Source organism: Thunnus thynnus, chromosome 8 (assembly GCF_963924715.1).
Source record: "Thunnus thynnus chromosome 8, fThuThy2.1, whole genome shotgun sequence".
Taxonomy (NCBI): domain Eukaryota; kingdom Metazoa; phylum Chordata; class Actinopteri; order Scombriformes; family Scombridae; genus Thunnus; species Thunnus thynnus.
The window spans coordinates 12,130,300-12,151,655 of record NC_089524.1 but is presented as its reverse complement, the minus strand read 5'-3'; the positions used below and the strand labels follow the sequence as shown (position 1 = coordinate 12,151,655).

Below are 21,356 nucleotides of genomic sequence, written 5' to 3'. Positions count from 1 at the left end.
ATGGCCTTTTCTGCAGAGAACCTGCTGAAACCCTCACAGCCCTCCAGGACTCTGATTGTCACCCAAAAAACACAAGGAATTAAATCGCGCATTTTTCCATGCATCATTAGGTCACAAATCAACTTGTATTCAGATTTTGACACTTTCTTCATTAACTTATGTTACAACTTTTAACAAACATGAACTTTGACCTTTCCAGATATGCAGCTCCAAACCTGCCTAGCCTTGCTCGTAGCTGGTAACTAGCTTTGTAATAGTCCAGACGAACTCTGCAATGAAGAATAGCAGGAGAGCGGTTGACACATTTTAGGAGCAGAGACTTTATTTCTCTTATATGACAGCAAACATATTACACAGTCTCTCGATAACGTTTATGCTGTGCCCTGAGCTTTACTTTATTTTGAGCTTTATTGCTGACCACGGTAACATGTTGTCATATGACTTCCTGCATATGGTTGATCACCATGGTTGACCATTGTGATTGTCATCTACCATGTTGCTGCAGGCAGGTGCCTCTCAAGATCATGGATGTATTATGAGCACTGGACTCCAGACTAGATGGCACCCACTCAGTCCTATGAAAGTTGCTAAGTGGCACATGAAGCCAAAAAGTCCATAGAGTATGTGCACTTGAGACTTCTGCTGGTCTAGCCGGTTCCCATTCAAAAAGCATCAACTTCTCTTTTGTAATACTAAGTCAATCATTTTTCTCAACGCGTCTTAATGGTTTCAAACGCTAAATTCTGGCCCTTTAATAAGTGTGCTGGTGGTCCTTTTGGAAATTATTGTGCCATTAATAAGATTTGAAGATGTACACTAGCGTTGATGTCTGTTATGTGGGTGTTGATTGACAGTTGGCTTACCTGCTGCTCTCCCCAGCTCTGAGAATTGCAATGAGTCAGACTATAGTCGCAATATTTCAGTAAGTTTAATATTACTTGATAACGACACAGGCCGTGTTGGCATAATTTCACTAAAGTAAGTAGTAAAGTATGTTAGCCCAAGTGTTTGCCGCTCGGTGTTTCTGAGGCACCAAAATAATGCCCAGCCTACGGCAAAGTCTGCAACAACTGTAAAGGACAGAATCAGTACGCAAAGCAATGCTTGTCCAAGGGGAAACAAAGCCGAGGTGAACATGTGTATACCGTGGTAGAAACTGCTCTCTGTGATTTATTCTTCATGGGCATGGTAGCACAGGAAGACAAGTGTGAACAGAGTTGAGCAGGACAAGTGGACAGTTCCATTGTATATAAATGGAGCTGTCCTTCTTCTCAAGCTGGACACAGGAGCAAAGGCCAATTTGACAAATTAGCTCAACATCAGAGCCATGAAGGTAAAGCCACGCATTCATCCAAATTCTGTTCTGCTCAAATTCTGCAATGGACGGCTCATCAACACCATAGGCATACGCAGACACAAAGTGAGAGTAAAAGGAAAAGAACACTATCTCATGTTTGTAGTAGTTCCAGAGGGAGATGACTCACTGCTACATGACAAAGTTGTGAAAATTTAGGCCAAGTCAAGAGGGTGTACCGCATCAATGCCAATGCATAGAACAGTGTAGAGTCAGTAGTGGATCAGTATCCAGGCATCTTCAAAGGGTTTGGTGTCTTATCCAGCGCCGGGACGTGAAGCCAATTTGACATAGTGGCCAAACTGTGCAATAACGTCACGTGATGCTATTGGGCCCAAAAAGACTTTTTCCCATAGACTTACATTGTGATAGAGTTGTCTGTAAATGAACGGATAATTTTTTTTGACCGTCACAACCCCTGCGAAATGACTTGTCTCACTATCAGAATTTGATCTATTCAGTCTGATAACATTTTGAAAGTCTATAAGAGCCACATGAATGAATTGTTTTGTCCCCATTCAAGTTAACTGGAGGGCTAAACCAGAAGTAGCTGGCTCAGCCGGCGAAAGTCACTGGTCCGCTTGCTGTATGGGCCCCACAGATGGAGAAGCAATGCGGAAAAAACTGTAACAACTTTCATAGGAAAGAACGGGGCGCCGCCTCCAACGCTGTATTCAGTTCTCTTAAGACATCCATGGTCTTACCATTCACGTACAAGATACAACTAAAATATGTACAGCCAGTCGTCCATGCTCCCAGGTGGGTTCCAGCACAACTACAAAACAAACTGAAGCAAGAACTCGACCGTAGGACTTCACTTGGAGCTATTACTATTAAATATTTTTTTTAGGTAATTTATTTTTGTCCCTCAAGAAATTGGTAGTATTTAACAGCGAAATACCAAAAATAGATCCTCCAGTGTTTAGGGGCAAATAACCTCTGAAGTTTCAAATGTACTTTCAAGAATATATAACTAAAGCAAGTGATGCTTTTGTACTGAATTGAAAGATTCGTTTACATTGACCTCTTTCACAATGTCCCCCTGAACCCCTAAACTGACACAAATTAGACCACAGACCCCCATCTGATTAGATTTTTGCTTTTAGATGTTTTATTACAGAAAGTGTATGAAACCCATGACCAAAATAGTCATATATTCTGTCATTATGTTACTTATGGATGGAATTATTTTGAAAATAAATGATTCCCATTTTTGCCGGGGACCCCCTGCAACCCTCTCAAGGACCCCTGGGGGTTCTTGGACCCCACTTTGATAACTACTGACCTACTGTGTCTATTTCTTTCAGTTTACTTTTCCAAAGGCCCTCTGAAGTTGTTATTGAAGAGTCCAGGGGTTTTCCTAAAAGTGAAATTAGTAGGCACTATAGGCAATTAATATTTATTTATATTTTTATTTATTGTATTGGCAGTTTGGTTGTTCTGAACATTTCATGTAAAATCACCATTTGCCTTGTATGCTAACTAAATACAATAAAGCTTTCAAATTTCTTTTTGACATGTGCTTGGAGCTCTTACCTGCTTTTAATGGGTAATTTGCACATCCCATCCAATTATTCAAACAAATCTGAGACACAACGTGTTTTTATTGTACACGTATCCTACAGGGCATCACTTGCTTTGCCAAGAAATACTTTAATACAAAAGAACACACACATGGTAACATTTGTGTGAGGCACAAGAAACACACAACAGACATCGTAGCAGTTTCAGACCTGCAGCTTCAGACCAGTTGTGTCTTTTGTAGAGAAGAAGCCACTTTCGTAAGCCAGGCTGTGTTTGTGCCTCTTTGCAAAGTTGTAAATAGTAGTGTTAAACAAGTTTAACACTACTTGAATTTCAGTAAAAGTGGAATGTTTGGTACAGGTTAATGGTAAGTATATAACTTCCATTTTTTTGTCACACATTTCTCTTTTTAAATATTTTAGAGGGCATTTTTAAGCCTTTATTATAGCAACAGTCGAGAGCAAACATGGAATGGGGGGGGGGGAGATGGGGAGGTGACACGCATCAATCTGCTGCCAGAATCAAACCACAGATGTGGCAGTTATCTAGCATGCATCTTAACCTGTAAACTACCAGTTCATTCTTTTTTTTTTTTTTTTTTTTTTACCAAGAACATAATCCAGACTAATAACAAGAACACTCGTTAACATACAGAGATGTCCATCTGAACACAAATACCTCATAAATATGATACTGTCATCTGACATTTCCTTACTTTACAAGCCAATAAGGACTGCCTGACTGCACCATTAAACAAATGACTGCGTAACTGTTAATTATGGGGATACCAATGACTAAAAAGAATAAACAGTGTTCTTGGGTGTCATTGGGGGGAAAACCTACATATTTATTGTTTATTGTTATAATAGTAAACTCTGAACAAATCAGTATTCCTCCAGACAATTAAAACTTGGCCTCACTTGTCTGGTGGTCAAGTGCATGAGAAGACTGCACATTGAGCCCAGGTTATAGATGTGAAACAAATGATAAAAGCTAAATTATTTTTCATCATTTAGTATCCAGCAGAAGCTGGTGTGATACCATGGTCCATTTTCATCAATTTATATTATATTGGTTCATAAGGGTCATACAAACATAAAATGTTACAGCTCACACATACAAAACATGGTTAAAAAAAAAAGACATAACATAAACCACAACATACACCTGCAAACTCCACCTGTAACAATAATTGTCTGGAGGTGAAATCTACATGCTGCTGCTTTTACTTTACTTTTCTTTAGGTGGCGTTGATTAGCATGTGTAAAACTCTTCATTGAAATATTAACAGGCAACATGATCACAACAGAAATAAAGCAGAAAATAAAGTACAAGTTAAAATAATGTAAAAGCCATGCTATACAGGTAGATTTAAAAGTGTGATTTTATAATACTTGCGTATTCTGCCAGTCAAACACTGGTAATGTTAATAGCAAATGCTTGATCCAGTTTTGACTTTAGCATAGCACATTGAAGCTGTTACAAGACATTAATGATCGAAGATGCCTTTAAGTGTGGTCAGGATTTAATGCTTCATGTTACATGATTTTATTAGTCTTAGCTTGTCCAAATTTGATGGGATTAAAATGTCAATGAGAATAGGACTGTTCCAGTTGTTGCAAAACGCACATTAAAACAATAAAAAATATCTGTATAATTTAAAAAAGACAAATTTAACAAAAACACAATCAGTTTAAGCAAATAGAGCAGAGTTAAGCAAGCCAGTATCAATTCTAAGCACACTGAGTGCCATTGTTCATAGGTTAAAATGACGACTATTGAACTTACTGAAGAACTCAGTAAGAGTAAATGATGGTTTGGTAGGCTGCTCTGTCAGGCCTGCGTTCATCAACGATCTTCTCAGTGATGTCATTAAGATTCAGGTGCATTAGCATAAACTACAACAGAAAAGAAGAAAAACAGGAAATACTGCAACTTAGTGTGGGTACTCAAACTGCAGTGCACTTCATACTTACTACATAAAAAGGTTTTGTCTAAGTGACTTTAAAACTACAAGTTATATTAAAAGCTATTGTAATACTGTACACAATACAGAATTCCTGATGATCTTCCTACCATTAACAAGTGACCTAACCTAACCTAACCATAACCTAACAGCTAAAAAAACATCAGTCATTTGCAGCTGCTGAAAGTAATTGCTGTTTGCTACCTACTCTAAGACTAATGTAGGAAGAACAGGACAACTAAAGTTTACTCACTGCCTGTTGACTCAAGCATCACATCTTCATTCACATCCCTGTGGAGAAAATATATAATGAAGTTTGGCTTCAGAGAAATGCATATAATTTTGTATCCTGCTGTATATAGTGCATATTCATGTTGCTACATACAGGATGGGTAAACCATATATTTCATTTTTCACCTCTGTCTTTATCAATTTGATTAAAGAACTGAGTTCAGCTGGAACAACAATAACTCTCCTCTACAGGAAATTAAAACTCATTACAACTGTAAAACTGGCCAGAGGCAACGTTACAGTCACACTGATGCAGGAGATAAGATGCGAAATTATCCTTACTGGGAATTTCTGAGTTTCTTCATGTGGATCTTGTAGACGACACAAAACACGACCACAGATATGAGGATGATGATGATGTGGACCAGAAGACGAATGACAAATTTGTCGTTGTCTGTAAAATGATGGTTATAACAGAGATATATCTAAGGGATGGCATTTATGTCAAAGATTAAAATGTGCAGAAATTGACATGTATGGTAAGTCTAAATGTTCTATCTGAGCAACTTGTGACATTAATTAAGACCACACGTACAGAGAGTGCTAACACGTTCTGTCTTGGTTTTACTGAAAAGGTATCCGTTGAAAGCAACCACCTGAAAAGACAGAGCATCCCTTTAACTTAGGAATTATGGAACTCATATAAGTATGAGGAATAAACTGAACAACACTGTTAAATGAAAAGTAGGATTATACAAACCTCCACTTCGTAGGTCGTAGAGTAGCTTAGATCTTTGAATGTAAAGTTACATTTCTTTTGTTTGTCCGTCTCCTGAATGACATCATTATTATAACGAAGAGTTGCATTGTATAGCCTCTCCGGCCCACGGAAATCTTCCACAACAGGACAGGTAACTTTAATCACATTATGCTCTGGAACACTTAGCGACAACTTGGAAATCTGGTCTGGTACTGTAAGAGAGTGAAAAAAACAACAACATATTTTCCTTTAGATGCAACACTTTATGCTTATTCACAGTTTAAGTGATTGTTGGGCATCTTGGGCATCAGTATTTCCTTTAAATGATTAATTAATAACTGAATTTTAAAATGGTATCGCAAAATTATTTTAAAACAGCTTTCAAAATTGTACTTTTTGTTAGGAAAGGTAGAGAAGACAGAGAGAGGAGGAGGAAGGAGAAATAAACACATGAAGGTTAGCGTGCTGCTGATAGGAAGGAACTATTGTTGAAACCAAGATGTACGGTGAATGACAGCCCTCATCATTTACATATTTTGGGTTAGCCATGAAGCCAATGCTGAGCTCAGGGCACAGTTGGAGGACACCAGGCCCGACTCCAAACACCCAGTCCAATGAGTCGATGCTGCAGGAAGCATGGTAAGGCCTGCATCCTTTCTTGGTTATTGGAAACCAAAGACAGTCAATATATGTTGTTGCCTGTTAGTAGTTGGTACAACCGTAAGGCTCAGTGGTACTTAGATCACCTAGATTTAACATATTATATCCAGAAATACCTGTGCAGTGTCATAAACACATAAGTAAATGGAATAATAAGTACATTTTAAAAGCCTTTCAGTTAAGTTTTTGGCTCCATTTTGAAATGTATCTATTACTTAATTTAAATTAATTGAATTAATTAAATATTGTCTATTGAAAGACAATACAAGGAAACCTATTACTATTTGGCAAATGCATGATTTTTATATTTTACTTTGAGTTTTTTTTTTTTTTAATTTACCATTTGATTATAATTAAACACAAAAAAGTTTATAATTACTATTGTACACCACAGCACCTGTGCTTCATTTATAAACAGCTCAGGACTAAGTAAAGCTTGTAGATTTCTGCTCACTGAGACATTGTGAAAAAACAGAGAATAACCATTGTTGTTGTTTGTTGTTGGAATTTGAGGTCTATAATTACTGTGTATTCATGATACATGTTTTGTACATGGCTCCTATTTCAGTTATGATTGGAGCTATGTTATGAAGTTTATTGTAATGGTTTGGATGTGTGTGTGATGTATAAAATACATTTTCTTATATAATATACAGTATACTATATATTGGTATTATTATTATTATTATTGGTATTGCTATCAGGGAATGAGATGTTGTGTGATTATCAATATTTATCACCATTTAATTAAAATAAGACAGGACAAGTAATGATATAAAGTACATAATTCCTAATTATCATTATTTTTATGGTAAAAAGTAAGATAAATTGCATTTATAATTATCATTACTATCCTTTTCTTAAATAATAACTAAATAATTCATTATAGTAAATTTTGTGTTGAGTTAATGTCCAAAATTGACATGATTAATTTAGAAACCATATTAAGCATAATTTAATGTAGCTGTAGTTCAGTACGTGATGTCAGTTTTCTCCCCAAATATTCACAGTTTCAGTGCTGTTGTTAAAACTGTGGTTAAAACTGGCTCGTGGTCATCTTAACTTAATATTCAACTATGAACATTATATAATAAATAGCCTTTTAGCCCTTTTGAACTAAATATAACCATAACTAAGTGTTGACTGTAATATTTTCCAAAGACAGTTTGCTGTTTACTTACCTCCAGGCTTAGTTTTCTCTGTAACTTTAGTTGATTGGGGAACACTGTTGTTGTTGTAGATGGGTTGGACTTCACAGGTGTAATCGGTGTATGGTTTCAGTCCAGAAAAATTACATGCTCCTCCTGGTTTCTGTTTGTTAACTGTAGATGTAACAGTTTAGTTTTCATTAGCTGCTTTTGGTGTCCGATTTAATAACAACAGGAACATATAAAGAGATGTAAAAAGACTGAACCTATAGTTAAGAAACATTTGTTGAGTTACCATTAACTGACAAGAAAATAGATATCTAAATCATCAATGTGTCATCATTTCAATGTTATTTCTGTATCATATTTAATTGATTTTATTTTTTATTAATAACTTATACCAAAGTGTGACTTGTCGTTTCATCTCAGCTTATTTACACCTATTATCCCTCAATGTACTAAAATGTGAGCACAGAAGAAAAAATGATATACTTGAGGCCAATGGAAGTTTTAAATGTCTTCATTGTATATCTCACTTGTCATATAAACTGACCAGCAAGTTAATCTGCAAGACTCCAAAATGTACATTGATCTAAAAAGATTTTTAAATTGTTACTTACGCTTTGCTTGTTTCTTGTCCGATGTTGAACCCACAGGATGACAACTGCAGTTGTATGAAAGCCCATCAAGTTTGGGGACCTCTGGACAGTTCTGACTGGTTGTTGTCCAGCTCAACTCAATGGAGGTATTGGTTGAGTCCCTTTGTGTTGCTATATTAAGATCTGTTGAAACACATCACACATCTTTAACACTGAACTGAGTAATCTGGTCTTTAGTATCTTAGATTACAAGCTATCATTGCAACAACATACCACAGTCAATCTTGAACTGGATAGCAGGTGTGTTTTTTATGGTGACATTTTTTTCCTTGATCTGACCAGTACAGGTGTAGTCTGTGAAAGGCTCCAGCTCAGACTCCAGCTTGGTCTTATTGTCAGAATCTGAGGAGACAGAAGGGTGACAACATTTCTCAATCAACTAATATCTGTACCTCAGAACTTAAGATCAGTTTTAAACAGTTTAGATTTAGACATTCAAAGCAAAAACCAATATTCTATTCAAAACTGATTCACAGAGCTCACAAAGCAATACCTCACCACCACCTTCCTCTCATATCAGAAGACACAATTTATGTCACTACAGTTATTAGAAAAATATGTTTTTCTACTCCTGCAAAAATTACTTCACTTTACATCTTCATCTCTTTTACACTATGAGTACAAAACAATGGAAATGCAGATTTGAATCACCATCTTTATCCATGTAAATCCATTTATAATGTTGCTGACAAACAAAGTCTCTCTACTTTCAGTCTGACCACTTACCAGAACAGATGTAATCAATGGTGAGATCGATGCATTTTGGAGGTAAATTTGCTTCTATTTTTGCAGGAAGTTCAGTGGGAAGAGTCACATTTATTTCAATTGGATTTAAAAATTCAGCTGAAAAAGAGAAAAAAGCACATGTAAAACATGATGAAAGAAGGTCTACATAACATGCATTTAAAAATACAGGTAGACTGTATTATACATACCAGCACTGATGTGTTGGATGTGGTTAAAGGAGTTCACACACTTTTCTTGAGTGAAGGTTGTCGTCAAATTTGTGCAAATGTCATGATAACCAGGTTTGATACAGAACGTTTTATTGTCACTTGAGCATTGCACGGCTTCAATATTATTTATTTGCACAGAGCTGATGTTCCAGTCACTCTTGTAACAAAGATATCCAGGGATGCAGCTGCCAGGTTTAATGTCACCTTCAGCTGAAATACAGAAGTGATGCACAAATGTCTCTCCCATTTTCACTCATTTCTAAAGTTAAAAGAAAAATACAATACAACAGTATGAATTATTTTTACTCACTCATTTCCATTGTCTTCACTGTAGTTTTATTATCACTGTGGTCACAGAGTATTTCTGTGCCAGCATGGTCAAATGTCACATTATGCTCGTAGACAGTACAGGGCTTCAGGTGTCTGATATACAGTGAGCTTTGATTGAAGTGCTGAACATTGACTTGGCCTTCTTCTTTAACATTTATGGTGTAGGTGTCAAGGGGAGAGTTTATGAACTTGATCTCGAGGCCAAACTTGATAGGTGTAACAGTGTAAGAACCTGTACAAACAATACACAGTAAAACCTGTTAGTAAGATGAACCACCTGCCATTTATTTTAACCTTGTTCATATAGGTGTTGAAAATGTTCCTGTGTATGCCGAGCATCATTCTGTACACTCCACTTTCAACATATTCATTGTAAAGTAAGAGAGAAATACAAACATTAAAACAACATTAGATGGATTATCTTTTAAAGTGATACTCACACTGGGGAGGGGCTGGTGCAGGGCGTGGGGGACACATTCAAAAGAAATTAGAAAGGAATAAAAAATACAAAAAACATTAACAATTAGTTAAATAACACAAGTAATTTAAAATACTCCCAAAGCACACTAAAGGTAAAGTATGTGCCTTTAGCTTATAGAGTATTTGTAACCCTTTTATCCACAGTGCAAGTGTATGCACAACACAATCTTATTACAATCCTATATAAATGAGAAAATTCCAACCTTCGGTGGTAGGAGTCACTGTGGTGGTGGACTGGGTGATTGGAGGTGAGGTCTGAGTTTGATTGCCGAGTGCCTGAGAGACTGTTTGGTTGCTGGTGGAAGTGGTTGTGGGTGTGGTCTCATTTGAGGTGTTTGCAGGATTGACATTGGCTGGAGGACGGAGATCATGGAGGTCACATTCTGGCAGAAATACTCTATTTTGCAACAGCCTTACCTGACATGATGCCTTACTTCCATTTCAGGAAAATATCATGCCAAATGTAACGCTAATGTGGCAAACAAAACTGTAAACTGAGGCTAAATACATTACCATCAGATGCAGTAGTTGAAATGGTCTGAATTGCAGTGTTTGAGGGAAGGGTTGGCAAGGTGAGTGAAGATGTGTTGGCAGTTGCAGGCGTGTCTGAAGTCACGGCAGGAGTTGCCGTGGTGCGTGGAGTTGAGGAGGTGAAGGTTGGGCTGACTACTGTAGATGAGTTCAAATTTGTGGCAGTGCGTGCAGGTGAGGTGGTTGAAACAACATCTACATTCCAAGAATACAAAAAATCAGGACAGACACAATATCACAATAACATCTCCTACATTACTGAAGATGTTTCATGTAGCAGTTTGCTTCTCATGGTGCTAAACTATTTAATTTGTTATTGCTTCTTGTCTAACCTTCCTCATTAATGTCAACTGCACATTTGTCTTAAAATTAAAAAGGTAAGAAATGATAAAAAAACAAACAAACAGTAGCCCTGAGGAGCAGATGAGGTAAGACAGAGTTAAGTAGGACTATGAAGCTAGAATAGTGGAACTAGCACTTAGTTTTGTATTAGATGTAGACGAAAAAAACCTTTGGACCTACCCTGTAATGCAGTATCTATTTGCATAGTAAAATAATTAGGCAAAAGTTCAACCAAGATGGCCAATTCAGCCCAGAACTTCTTACACACACATATTATTTCTCCATAGACTGAACACCCATTTCATACATGTATTTTGAAACATGCATAAAAACAAACAAAAAAACAAACAATAATGACCAATAGAGTTTAATATGAGCAACAAACAAACTCTCAGTAAACAAACCAAAAAATACTACATGTCTGAAAAGGAGCAGGTGGACATTAATAATTTCCAACCATTTCACTTTGAGTATTAAAGGTTATTCAGGGTTTTTGGCTAAATTATTTAGCATTATGAATATATTTAAGACTGGTTGTCTCTCCTGGTTGAACTTCTGCTTTTGCTGTAATCTACAGTAGCATCTGTCCCCTCCCCGAATAAGTATTGTGAGATGGACACCAGTTTGACTGATATATATATCATGGTATATATATGTGTGTATATATATATATATATATATATGCACATGTGAATACCACATGTTAGTGTATATGCCAATAATTCAACATAGTTTTGACCTGTTTGTCATGTAATAATCTTTTCCTCCTACAGTTTATTTGCGTGTAGTTGGTGGAGTTAGACGTGTTTTGGGGGGGTTTTTTGTTGTTTTTTTGGAGTTAAACCTTCCTTAATTTTGGCAACTATGACGGTTTCCCAGAACTTGGGTATCCACTTTCTGTGCAAAGGGTACATAATGTCCATTTGAAGGCTGTGTTCATTTCACATAGTTTTGGACAAGATGCTGGCTTTGTATGAGGGGCAGATAGGGACATTATTCAGAATTACCATGCATATACATGTACTTTTCCTCTCACATACACATCAGCATCATGTTAAGCGAGGATTACTGTACTGTCAGCCAGTTCAGTTTGTGACATTATGTGTCATGGGAAAACATGTGTGACAACTTTATACAAGTGAAAGTCCTGTATTCAAAACGTAACATTTTACTTGTATGTCTGTGAGGTTTTCAGTATAGTATGTGTATTTGAGCACATTTTACTAGTATTTGTGAAAGCTTTTCAATGGTTTTTATGAGAGCTTTTCAGTTGTGTATGTAAGTATGTAATTTTTCAGTTGTTTGTGTGAGAGTGTTTCTGTTGTGTATTTAAAGCATTTCACTTGTATGCGTGTGTGGTTAGCACATTTACTAGTATGTGTGAAAGCTTTTCAACAGTTTTCATGAGAGCGTTTCAGTCGTGTATGTAAGCGTATAATTTTTCAGTTGTTTATGTGAGAGTGTTTCAGTTGTGTATGTAAAAGCATTTCACTTGTATATGTGTGTTGTTTTAGTATACTATGTGAATGATTTTGGTTTCATATGTGTATATGAGAGGAAAAGTACATGTGTATGCATGGAAATTCTGAATAATGTCCCTAATGGCCCCTCATAGCTTTGGTGCTACTATGAACATGAAGACATGAGACAGTGAAAAGTGAGCTTGAGGTAAAAGGAGGCTGAGGTGAAGGTATGGCACATGGTAAAGCACAGCTGATGGTAGAACAAGACATTATAAACACTAGAATTACAACTGAATGATATATGTTTGTATACGTAACACCACGTATATGTATGTATATGTTAGTAAAATGTATTTGTTGTCACTCACCTGATGGACCTTGACCTGGAATAAGAGAAAGATATTTACACACTTGTAATGAATGGGGTGTATACGACTACTATAAAGAATAACATAAATATACACACATCACAAACAGGGTTTGTTTTATTAAAACATCCATTTCCATCTAAACTTGCTGTAGCTTTGCAGTGATATCAGTGGAGGTGTATGAGGTACAGGACAGAGGATAAGGTTCGCACCAAAGAAACAAGCATACCGTAGGGTTTTTTTCTATTTTTTCCATTTAAATGAATACAGAATGAAGCAATATAACTAAATATAATGTGCAGGAACATTATGTGCGTATGTACGATCACAGGGGACATTTTGTGGTACATACTGGCTTTTGCGTTGCTGTGACAATGAAACAGTATAAAGCAAAAAGTGAGCGGATCAATTGAGTTATTAGAATGTAGAATTATAAACATCACGAAAACAATTAAATGTAATATATTAATTAACATTGTTAACCTGGAATTACAAAAGAGAAAAGTATAAATTATTATTGCATTTGTTATGTTTTATTAAACCTGTTTGGGCATAAAAAGCAGGACTGACAACTTAATTAGATGACTTCAGTCATGGTCATAAACCCAGCTACTTTTGCAGCTGTAGTCTGATTGATTTAACCTTGATTTATTTACCCTTGGCAGGGAATTACATAGTTTTGGTGCAAAGTTAAAAAAAGCTAAGCTGTGGATTTTTTTATTTGTGTGATCGTTTGTATTTTTTAAAAAACGGCAGCAGAGAATCTAAGAAGCCTTGAAGGATTATAAAACAACAAAGAATTAGTAACATAGGCCGATTCCAAACCATTAAGAGCCCTGTAAACAAGTAAAAGAACTTTAAAATCAATCCTAAAAGACACTGGGAACCAGCGCAGGTTAGCATAAACTGGGCTGATATGTTCTCTCTTTCTTGTTCTAGTTAAAAGCCTGGCAGCAGAGTTCTGATTTAATTGAAGTTTATCAATGGATTGTTTTGGAGGACCGGTCAAAAGAGCATTACAATAGTCTAATCTACTTGAAATAAACCCATGAACAAGTTTTTTGGCATCTTATTGAGATAGGAACAGCCTTTCCTTTACAATATCTTTTAAATGAAAGAAAGCTCCTTTGGTCACCTTCTTTATGTGGGATTTAAAATTCAAGTCTAAGTGTAGGCTAATGTCCAGGCTTATGACTTCTGATTTAATGGGTCAGTGCATTTATTAAAGGCTGGTGAGTCTTCAACAGTTACCAAGGTCTACATCAATTGCATTCCTTACAAAGTGAGAGAAATCCAAATACTAAACACCAAAATAAATGTGCTTTATATATTGTAAATATGTAAAAAATAGAAGAAAAAAAAAGATACTCTGTTGAAAAAATATGTTCCCATTGTTGATTTGGGAGAACAAGATAACACACTTAAATAAAAAGCATTAATGTGTATGAATAATTTTAGAGACACTTTTACAACACTTTAGAAGAATACAAAAGACATGTGTTCTGTTACTAATACTACTTTATCTATCCTATCTTTCAGCACCTTATATTTTATTTGAAATAATAAATAAGGTTACTTACAGTCAGCCACACCAATGATCCCAGCACAGAGCAGCAGGATCTTGATAATACAGGGACCTGCCATATCCAGGACTTACAGTGTGTGAATGTATGTTTGAGTGGGGGACCCAGGTCATCAAGAGCACCTGGTTGAGCAACATGCACACAACCACAATGGTCATCTATATAAAGGAAGTCATGTGACAACATTTCCCCTTTCAAGATGACACAGCAATCGTCCCACATTCATTTAAAAAAATTATTCACTTTACAACTGTGGGAAGTTAATTCTCACAGCGAAGTCGCCTTTTCAATACCAGAACAAACAAAGCCAGGGGTACTTCTTCTGCATCCTTGTCATTTTTTCCATTTCTTTTAAATATTAAAACAAAATGTTTTTTAGGATTTACTTAGGATTAACATTATATTAAGTCAAATTTGCAATAATTTCAATGACCATACAAGAACATATAGACCTACAGTATAACTCCTAAAAAGCTCTGAATACACTGCCTGACCAAAAGTATGTGGACAACTAAACATTTTCTCCACATGTGATAGTGACCAATGATTGTGATACCATGGACATTAATCTGCTGCTATAACAGCCTCCACACCTCTGGTTTAAGTCTTCCCATCAGATTTTGAAACCTGACAGCAATGATTTGCTCCCACTGATATTAGGCAACTTAAGCTTACAATTGGTGTTCCATTTCATTCCGAAGATTTTTGAGAAGTCACTCAGGTCCACATATCATTTCATTTATAAGTCTTTTAAGTATAGATTTTAATACGGCCTGATACCCAATTGTATGGTCTTTTCTGCAGAGGACCTGCTGAAGCCCTCACAGCCCTCCAGGACACTGATTGTCACCTAAAACACACAAGGAATTAAATCACACACTTTTTCCATGCATCATTAGGTCACAAATCAACTGGTATTCAGATTTTGACACATTCTTCATTAACTTATGTTACAACTTTGAACAAACATGAACTTTGACCTTTCCAGATATGCAGCTCCAAACCTGCCTAGCCTTGCTCGTAGCTGGTAACTAGCTTTGTAATAGTCCAGACGAACTCTGCAATGAAGAATAGCAGGAGAGCGGTTGACACATTTTAGGAACAGAGACTTTATTTCTCTTAAACGACAGCAAACATATTACACAGTCTCTCAGTAACGTTTATGCTGTGCCCTGAGCTTTACTTTATTTTGAGCTTTATTGCTGACCACGGTAACATGTTACGGTGTCACGGTGTCATATGACTTCCTGCATACGGTTGATCACCATGGTTGACCATTGTGATTGTCAACCACCATGTTGCTGCAGGCAGGTGCCTCTCAAGATCATGGATGTATTATGAGCACTGGACTCCAGACTAGATGGCACCCGCTCAGTCCTATGAAAGTTGCTAAGTGGCACATGAAGCCAAAAAGTCCATAGAGCATGTGCACTTGAGACTTCTGCTGGTCTAGCCGGTTCCCATTCAAAAAGCATCAACTTCTCTTTTGTAATACTAAGTCAATCATTTTTCTCAACGCGTCTTAATGGTCTCAAACGCTAAATTCTGGCCCTTTAATAAGTGTGCTGGTGGTCCTTTTGGAAATTATTGTGCCATTAGTAAGATTTGAAGACGTACACTAGCTTTGATGTCTGTTATGTGGGTGTTGATTGACAGTTGGCTTACCTGCTGCTCTCCCCAGCTCTGAGAATTGCAATGAGTCAGACTATAGTCGCAATATTTCAGTAAGTTTAATATTACTTGATAACGACACAGGCCGTGTTGGCATAATTTCACTAAAGTAAGTAGTAAAGTATGTTAGCCCAAGTGTTTGCCGCTCGGTGTTTCTGAGGCACCAAAATAATGGCCAGCCTACGGCAAAGTCTGCAACAACTGTAAAGGACAGAATCAGTACGCAAAGCAATGCTTGTCCAAGGGGAAACAAAGCCGAGGTGAACATGTGTATACCGTGGTAGAAACTGCTCTCTGTGATTTATTCTTCATGGGCATGGTAGCACAGGAAGACAAGTGTGAACAGAGTTGAGCAGGACAAGTGGACAGTTCCATTGTATATAAATGGAGCTGTCCTTCTTCTCAAGCTGGACACAGGAGCAAAGGCCAATTTGACAAATTAGCTCGTCATCAGAGCCATGAAGGTAAAGCCATGCATTCATCCAAAATCTGTTCTGCTCAAATTCTGCAATGGACGGCTCATCAACACCATAGGCATACGCAGACACAAAGTGAGAGTAAAAGGAAAAGAACACTATCTCATGTTTGTAGTAGTTCCAGAGGGAGATGACTCACTGCTACATGACAAAGTTGTGAAAATTTAGGCCAAGTCAAGAGGGTGTACCGCATCAATGCCAATGCATAGAACAGTGTAGAGTCAGTACTGGATCAGTATCCAGGCATCTTCAAAGGGTTTGGTGTCTTATCCAGCGCCGGGATGTGAAGCCAATTTGACATAGTGGCCAAACTGTGCAATAACGTCACGTGATGCTATTGGGCCCAAAAAGACTTTTTCCCATAGACTTACATTGTGATAGAGTTGTCTGTAAATGAACGGATAATTTTTTTTGACCGTCACAACCCCTGCAAAATGACTTGTCTCACTATCAGAATTTGATCTATTCAGTCCGATAACATTTTGAAAGTCTATAAGAGCCACATGAATGAATTGTTTTGTCCCCATTCAAGTTAACTGGAGGGCTAAACCAGAAGTAGCTGGCTCAGCCGGCGAAAGTCACTGGTCCGCTTGCTGTATGGGCCCCACAGATGGAGAAGCAATGCGGAAAAAACTGTAGCAACTTTCATAGGAAAGAACGGGGCGCCGCCTCCAACGCTGTATTCAGTTCTCTTAAGACATCCATGGTCTTACCATTCACGTACAAGATACAACTAAAATATGTACAGCCAGTCGTCCATGCTCCCAGGTGGGTTCCAGCACAACTACAAAACAAACTGAAGCAAGAACTCGACCGTAGGACTTCACTTGGAGCTATTACTATTAAATATTTTTTTAGGTAATTTATTTTTGTCCCTCAAGAAATTGGTAGTATTTAACAGCGAAATACCAAAAATAGATTCTCCAGTGTTTAGGGGCAAATAACCTCTGAAGTTTCAAATGTACTTTCAAGAATATATAACTAAAGCAAGTGATGCTTTTGTACTGAATTGAAAGATACGTTTACATTGACCTCTTTCACAATGTCCCCCTGAACCCCTAAACTGACACAAATTAGACCACAGACCCCCATCTGATTAGATTTTTGCTTTTAGATGTTTTATTACAGAAAGTGTATGAAACCCATGACCAAAATAGTCATATATTCTGTCATTATGTTACTTATGGATGGAATTATTTTGAAAATAAATGATTCCCATTTTTGCCGGGGACCCCCTGCAAACCTCTCAAGGACCCCTGGGGGTTCTTGGACCCCACTTTGATAACTACTGACCTACTGTGTCTATTTCTTTCAGTTTACTTTTCCAAAGGCCCTCTGAAGTTGTTATTGAAGAGTCCAGGGGTTTTCCTAAAAGTGAAATTAGTAGGCACTATAGGCAATTAATATTTATTTATATTTTTATTTATTGTATTGGCAGTTTGGTTGTTCTGAACATTTCATGTAAAATCACCATTTGCCTTGTATGCTAACTAAATACAATAAAGCTTTCAAATTTCTTTTTGACATGTGCTTGGAGCTCTTACCTGCTTTTAATGGGTAATTTGCACATCCCATCCAATTATTCAAACAAATCTGAGACACAACGTGTTCTTATTTTACACGTATCCTACAGGGCATCACTTGCTTTGCCAAGAAATACTTTAATACAAAAGAACACACACGGTAACATTTGTGTGAGGCACAAGAAACACACAACAGACATCGTAGCAGTTTCAGACCTGCAGCTTCAGACCAGTTGTGTCTTTTGTAGAGAAGAAGCCACTTTCGTAAGCCAGGCTGTGTTTGTGCCTCTTTGCAAAGTTGTAAATACCAGTGTTAAACAAGTTTAACACTACTTGAATTTCAGTAAAAGTGGAATGTTTGGTACAGGTTAATGGTAAGTATATAACTTCCATTTTTTTGTCACACATTTCTCTTTTTAAATATTTTAGAGAGCATTTTTAAGCCTTTATTATAGCAACAGTCGAGAGCAAACATGGAATGGGGGGGGGGGATGGGGAGGTGACACGCATCAATCTGCTGCCAGAATCAAACCACAGATGTGGCAGTTATCTAGCATGCATCTTAACCTGTAAACTACCAGTTCATGCTTTTTTTTTTTTTTTTTTTACCAAGAACGTAATCCAGACTAATAACAAGAACACTCGTTGACATACAGAGATGTCCATCTGAACACAAATACCTCATAAATATGATACTGTCATCTGACATTTCCTTACTTTACAAGCCAATAAGGACTGCCTGACTGCACCATTAAACAAATGACTGCGTAACTGTTAATTATGGGGATACCAATGACTAAAAAGAATAAACAGTGTTCTTGGGTGTCATTGGGGGGAAAACCTACATATTTATTGTTTATTGTTATAATAGTAAACTCTGAACAAATCAGTATTCCTCCAGACAATTAAAACTTGGCCTCACTTGTCTGGTGGTCAAGTGCATGAGAAGACTGCACATTGAGCCCAGGTTATAGATGTGAAACAAATGATAAAAGCTAAATTATTTTTCATCATTTAGTATCCAGCAGAAGCTGGTGTGATACCATGGTCCATTTTCATCAATTTATATTATATTGGTTCATAAGGGTCATACAAACATAAAATGTTACAGCTCACACATACAAAACATGGTTAAAAAAAAAAGACATAACATAAACCACAACATACACCTGCAAACTCCACCTGTAACAATAATTGTCTGGAGGTGAAATCTACATGCTGCTGCTTTTACTTTACTTTTCTTTAGGTGACGTTGATTAGCATGTGTAAAACTCTTCATTGAAATATTAACAGGCAACATGATCACAACAGAAATAAAGCAGAAAATAAAGTACAAGTTAAAATAATGTAAAAGCCATGCTATACAGGTAGATTTAAAAGTGTGATTTTATAATACTTGCGTATTCTGCCAAACACTGGTAATGTTAATAGCAAATGCTTGATCCAGTTTTGACTTTAGCATAGCACATTGAAGCTGTTACAAGCCATTAATGATCGAAGATGCCTTTAAGTGTGGTCAGGATCTAATGCTTCATGTTACATGATTTTATTAGTCTTAGTCTGTCCAAATTTGATGGGATTAAAATGTCAATGAGAATAGGACTGTTCCAGTTGTTGCAAAACGCACATTAAAACAATAAAAAATATCTGTATAATTTAACAAAGACAAATTTAACAAAAACACAATCAGTTTAAGCAAATAGAACAGAGTTAAGCAAGCCATTATCAATTCTAAGTGCACTGAGTGCCATTGTTCACAGGTTAAAATGCCGACTATTGAACTTACTGAAGAACTCAGTAAGAGTAAATGATGGTTTGGTAGGCCGCTCTGTCAGGCCTGCGTTCATCAACGATCTTCTCAGTGATGTCATTAAGATTCAGGTGCATTAGCATAAACTACAACAGAAAAGAAGAAAAACAGGAAATACTGCAACTTAGTGTGGGTACTTGTCAAACTGCAGTGCACTTCATACTTACTACATAAAAAGGGTTTGTCTAAGTGACTTTAAAACTACAAGTTATATTAAAAGCTATTGTAATACTGTACACAATACAGAATTCCTGATGATCTTCCTACCATTAACAAGTGACCTAACCAAACCTAACCATAACCTAACAGCTAAAAAAACATCAATCATTTGCAGCTGCTGAAAGTAATTGCTGTTTGCTACCTATTCTAAGACTAATGTAGGAAGAACAGGACAACTAAAGTTTACTCACTGGCTGTTGACTCAAGCATCACATCTTCATTCACATCCCTGTGGAGAAAATATATAATGAAGTTTGGCTTCAGAGAAATGCATATAATTTTGTATCCTGCTGTATATAGTGCATATTCATGTTGCTACTTACAGAATGGGTAACCCATATATTTCATTTTTTCACCTCTGTCTTTATCAATTTGATTAAAGAATTGAGTTCAGCTGGAACAACAATAACTCTCCTCTACAGGAAATTAAAACTCATTACAACTGTAAAACTGGCCAGAGGCAACGTTACAGTCACACTGATGCAGGAGATAAGATGCGAAATTATCCTTACTGGGAATTTCTGAGTTTCTTCATGTGGATCTTGTAGACGACACAAAACACGGCCACAGATATGAGGATGATGATGATGTGGACCAGAAGACGAATGACAAATTTGTCGTTGTCTGTAAAATGATGGTTATAACAGAAATATATCTAAGGGATGGCATTTATGTCAAAGATTAAAATGTGCAGAAATTGACATGTATGGTTAGTCTGAATTAAATGTTCTATCTGAGCAACTTATGGCATTAATTAAGACCACACGTACAGAGAGTGTCAACATGCGCTGTCTTGGTTTTACTGTAAAGGTATCCGTTGAAAGCAACCACCTGAAAAGACAGATCATCCCTTTAACTTAGGAATTATGGAACTCATATAAGTATGAGGAATAAACTGAACAACACTGTTAAATGAAAAGTGGGATTATACAAACCTCCACTTTGTAGGTCGTAGAGTAGCTTAGATCTTTGAATGTAAAGTTACATTGGTCTTGTGACTCCATCTTCTGAATGTAATCATCATTATAACTAAGAGTTGCATTGTATAGCTCCTTAGGTCCACGGAAATCTTCCACACCACAGATTACTTCAATCACATTATGCTCTAGAACACTTATGTTAAACTTGGAAATATCATCTGGTACTGTAAGAGAGTGAAACAACAACATATTTTCCTTTAGATGCAACACTTTATGCTTATTCACAGTTTAAGTGATTGTTGAGTTTAAAATACCAGCAGTTTTAACACTGATTAAGCTCATTAGTGTTACTGTGTTGATTCTCTTGGGCATCAGTATTTCC

The 21,356-nt window shown here is 36.7% G+C and overlaps 1 protein-coding gene and 1 long non-coding RNA gene across 2 annotated transcripts in view; both read right to left on the bottom strand.

Annotated features, from left to right (window-relative positions):
- Positions 1–21,356, bottom strand: part of LOC137187561 (receptor-type tyrosine-protein phosphatase C-like) — a 104,667-nt gene that overhangs the window by 10,849 nt on the left and 72,462 nt on the right. The window contains exons 9-10 of the mRNA XM_067596535.1: positions 7,677–7,825; positions 5,836–6,047 (exon numbers count right to left, since the gene is read on the bottom strand). Of these exons, the coding sequence (XP_067452636.1) occupies positions 5,836–6,047; positions 7,677–7,825 (361 nt within the window). The remainder of the gene's footprint in view (positions 1–5,835; positions 6,048–7,676; positions 7,826–21,356) is intronic.
- Positions 3,227–5,523, bottom strand: LOC137188430 (uncharacterized). Its single transcript, XR_010929404.1, has 3 exons — positions 5,418–5,523; positions 5,098–5,135; positions 3,227–4,776 (listed from the first exon to the last, which is right to left on the bottom strand). It is a non-coding gene; the product is annotated as an uncharacterized lncRNA (long non-coding RNA).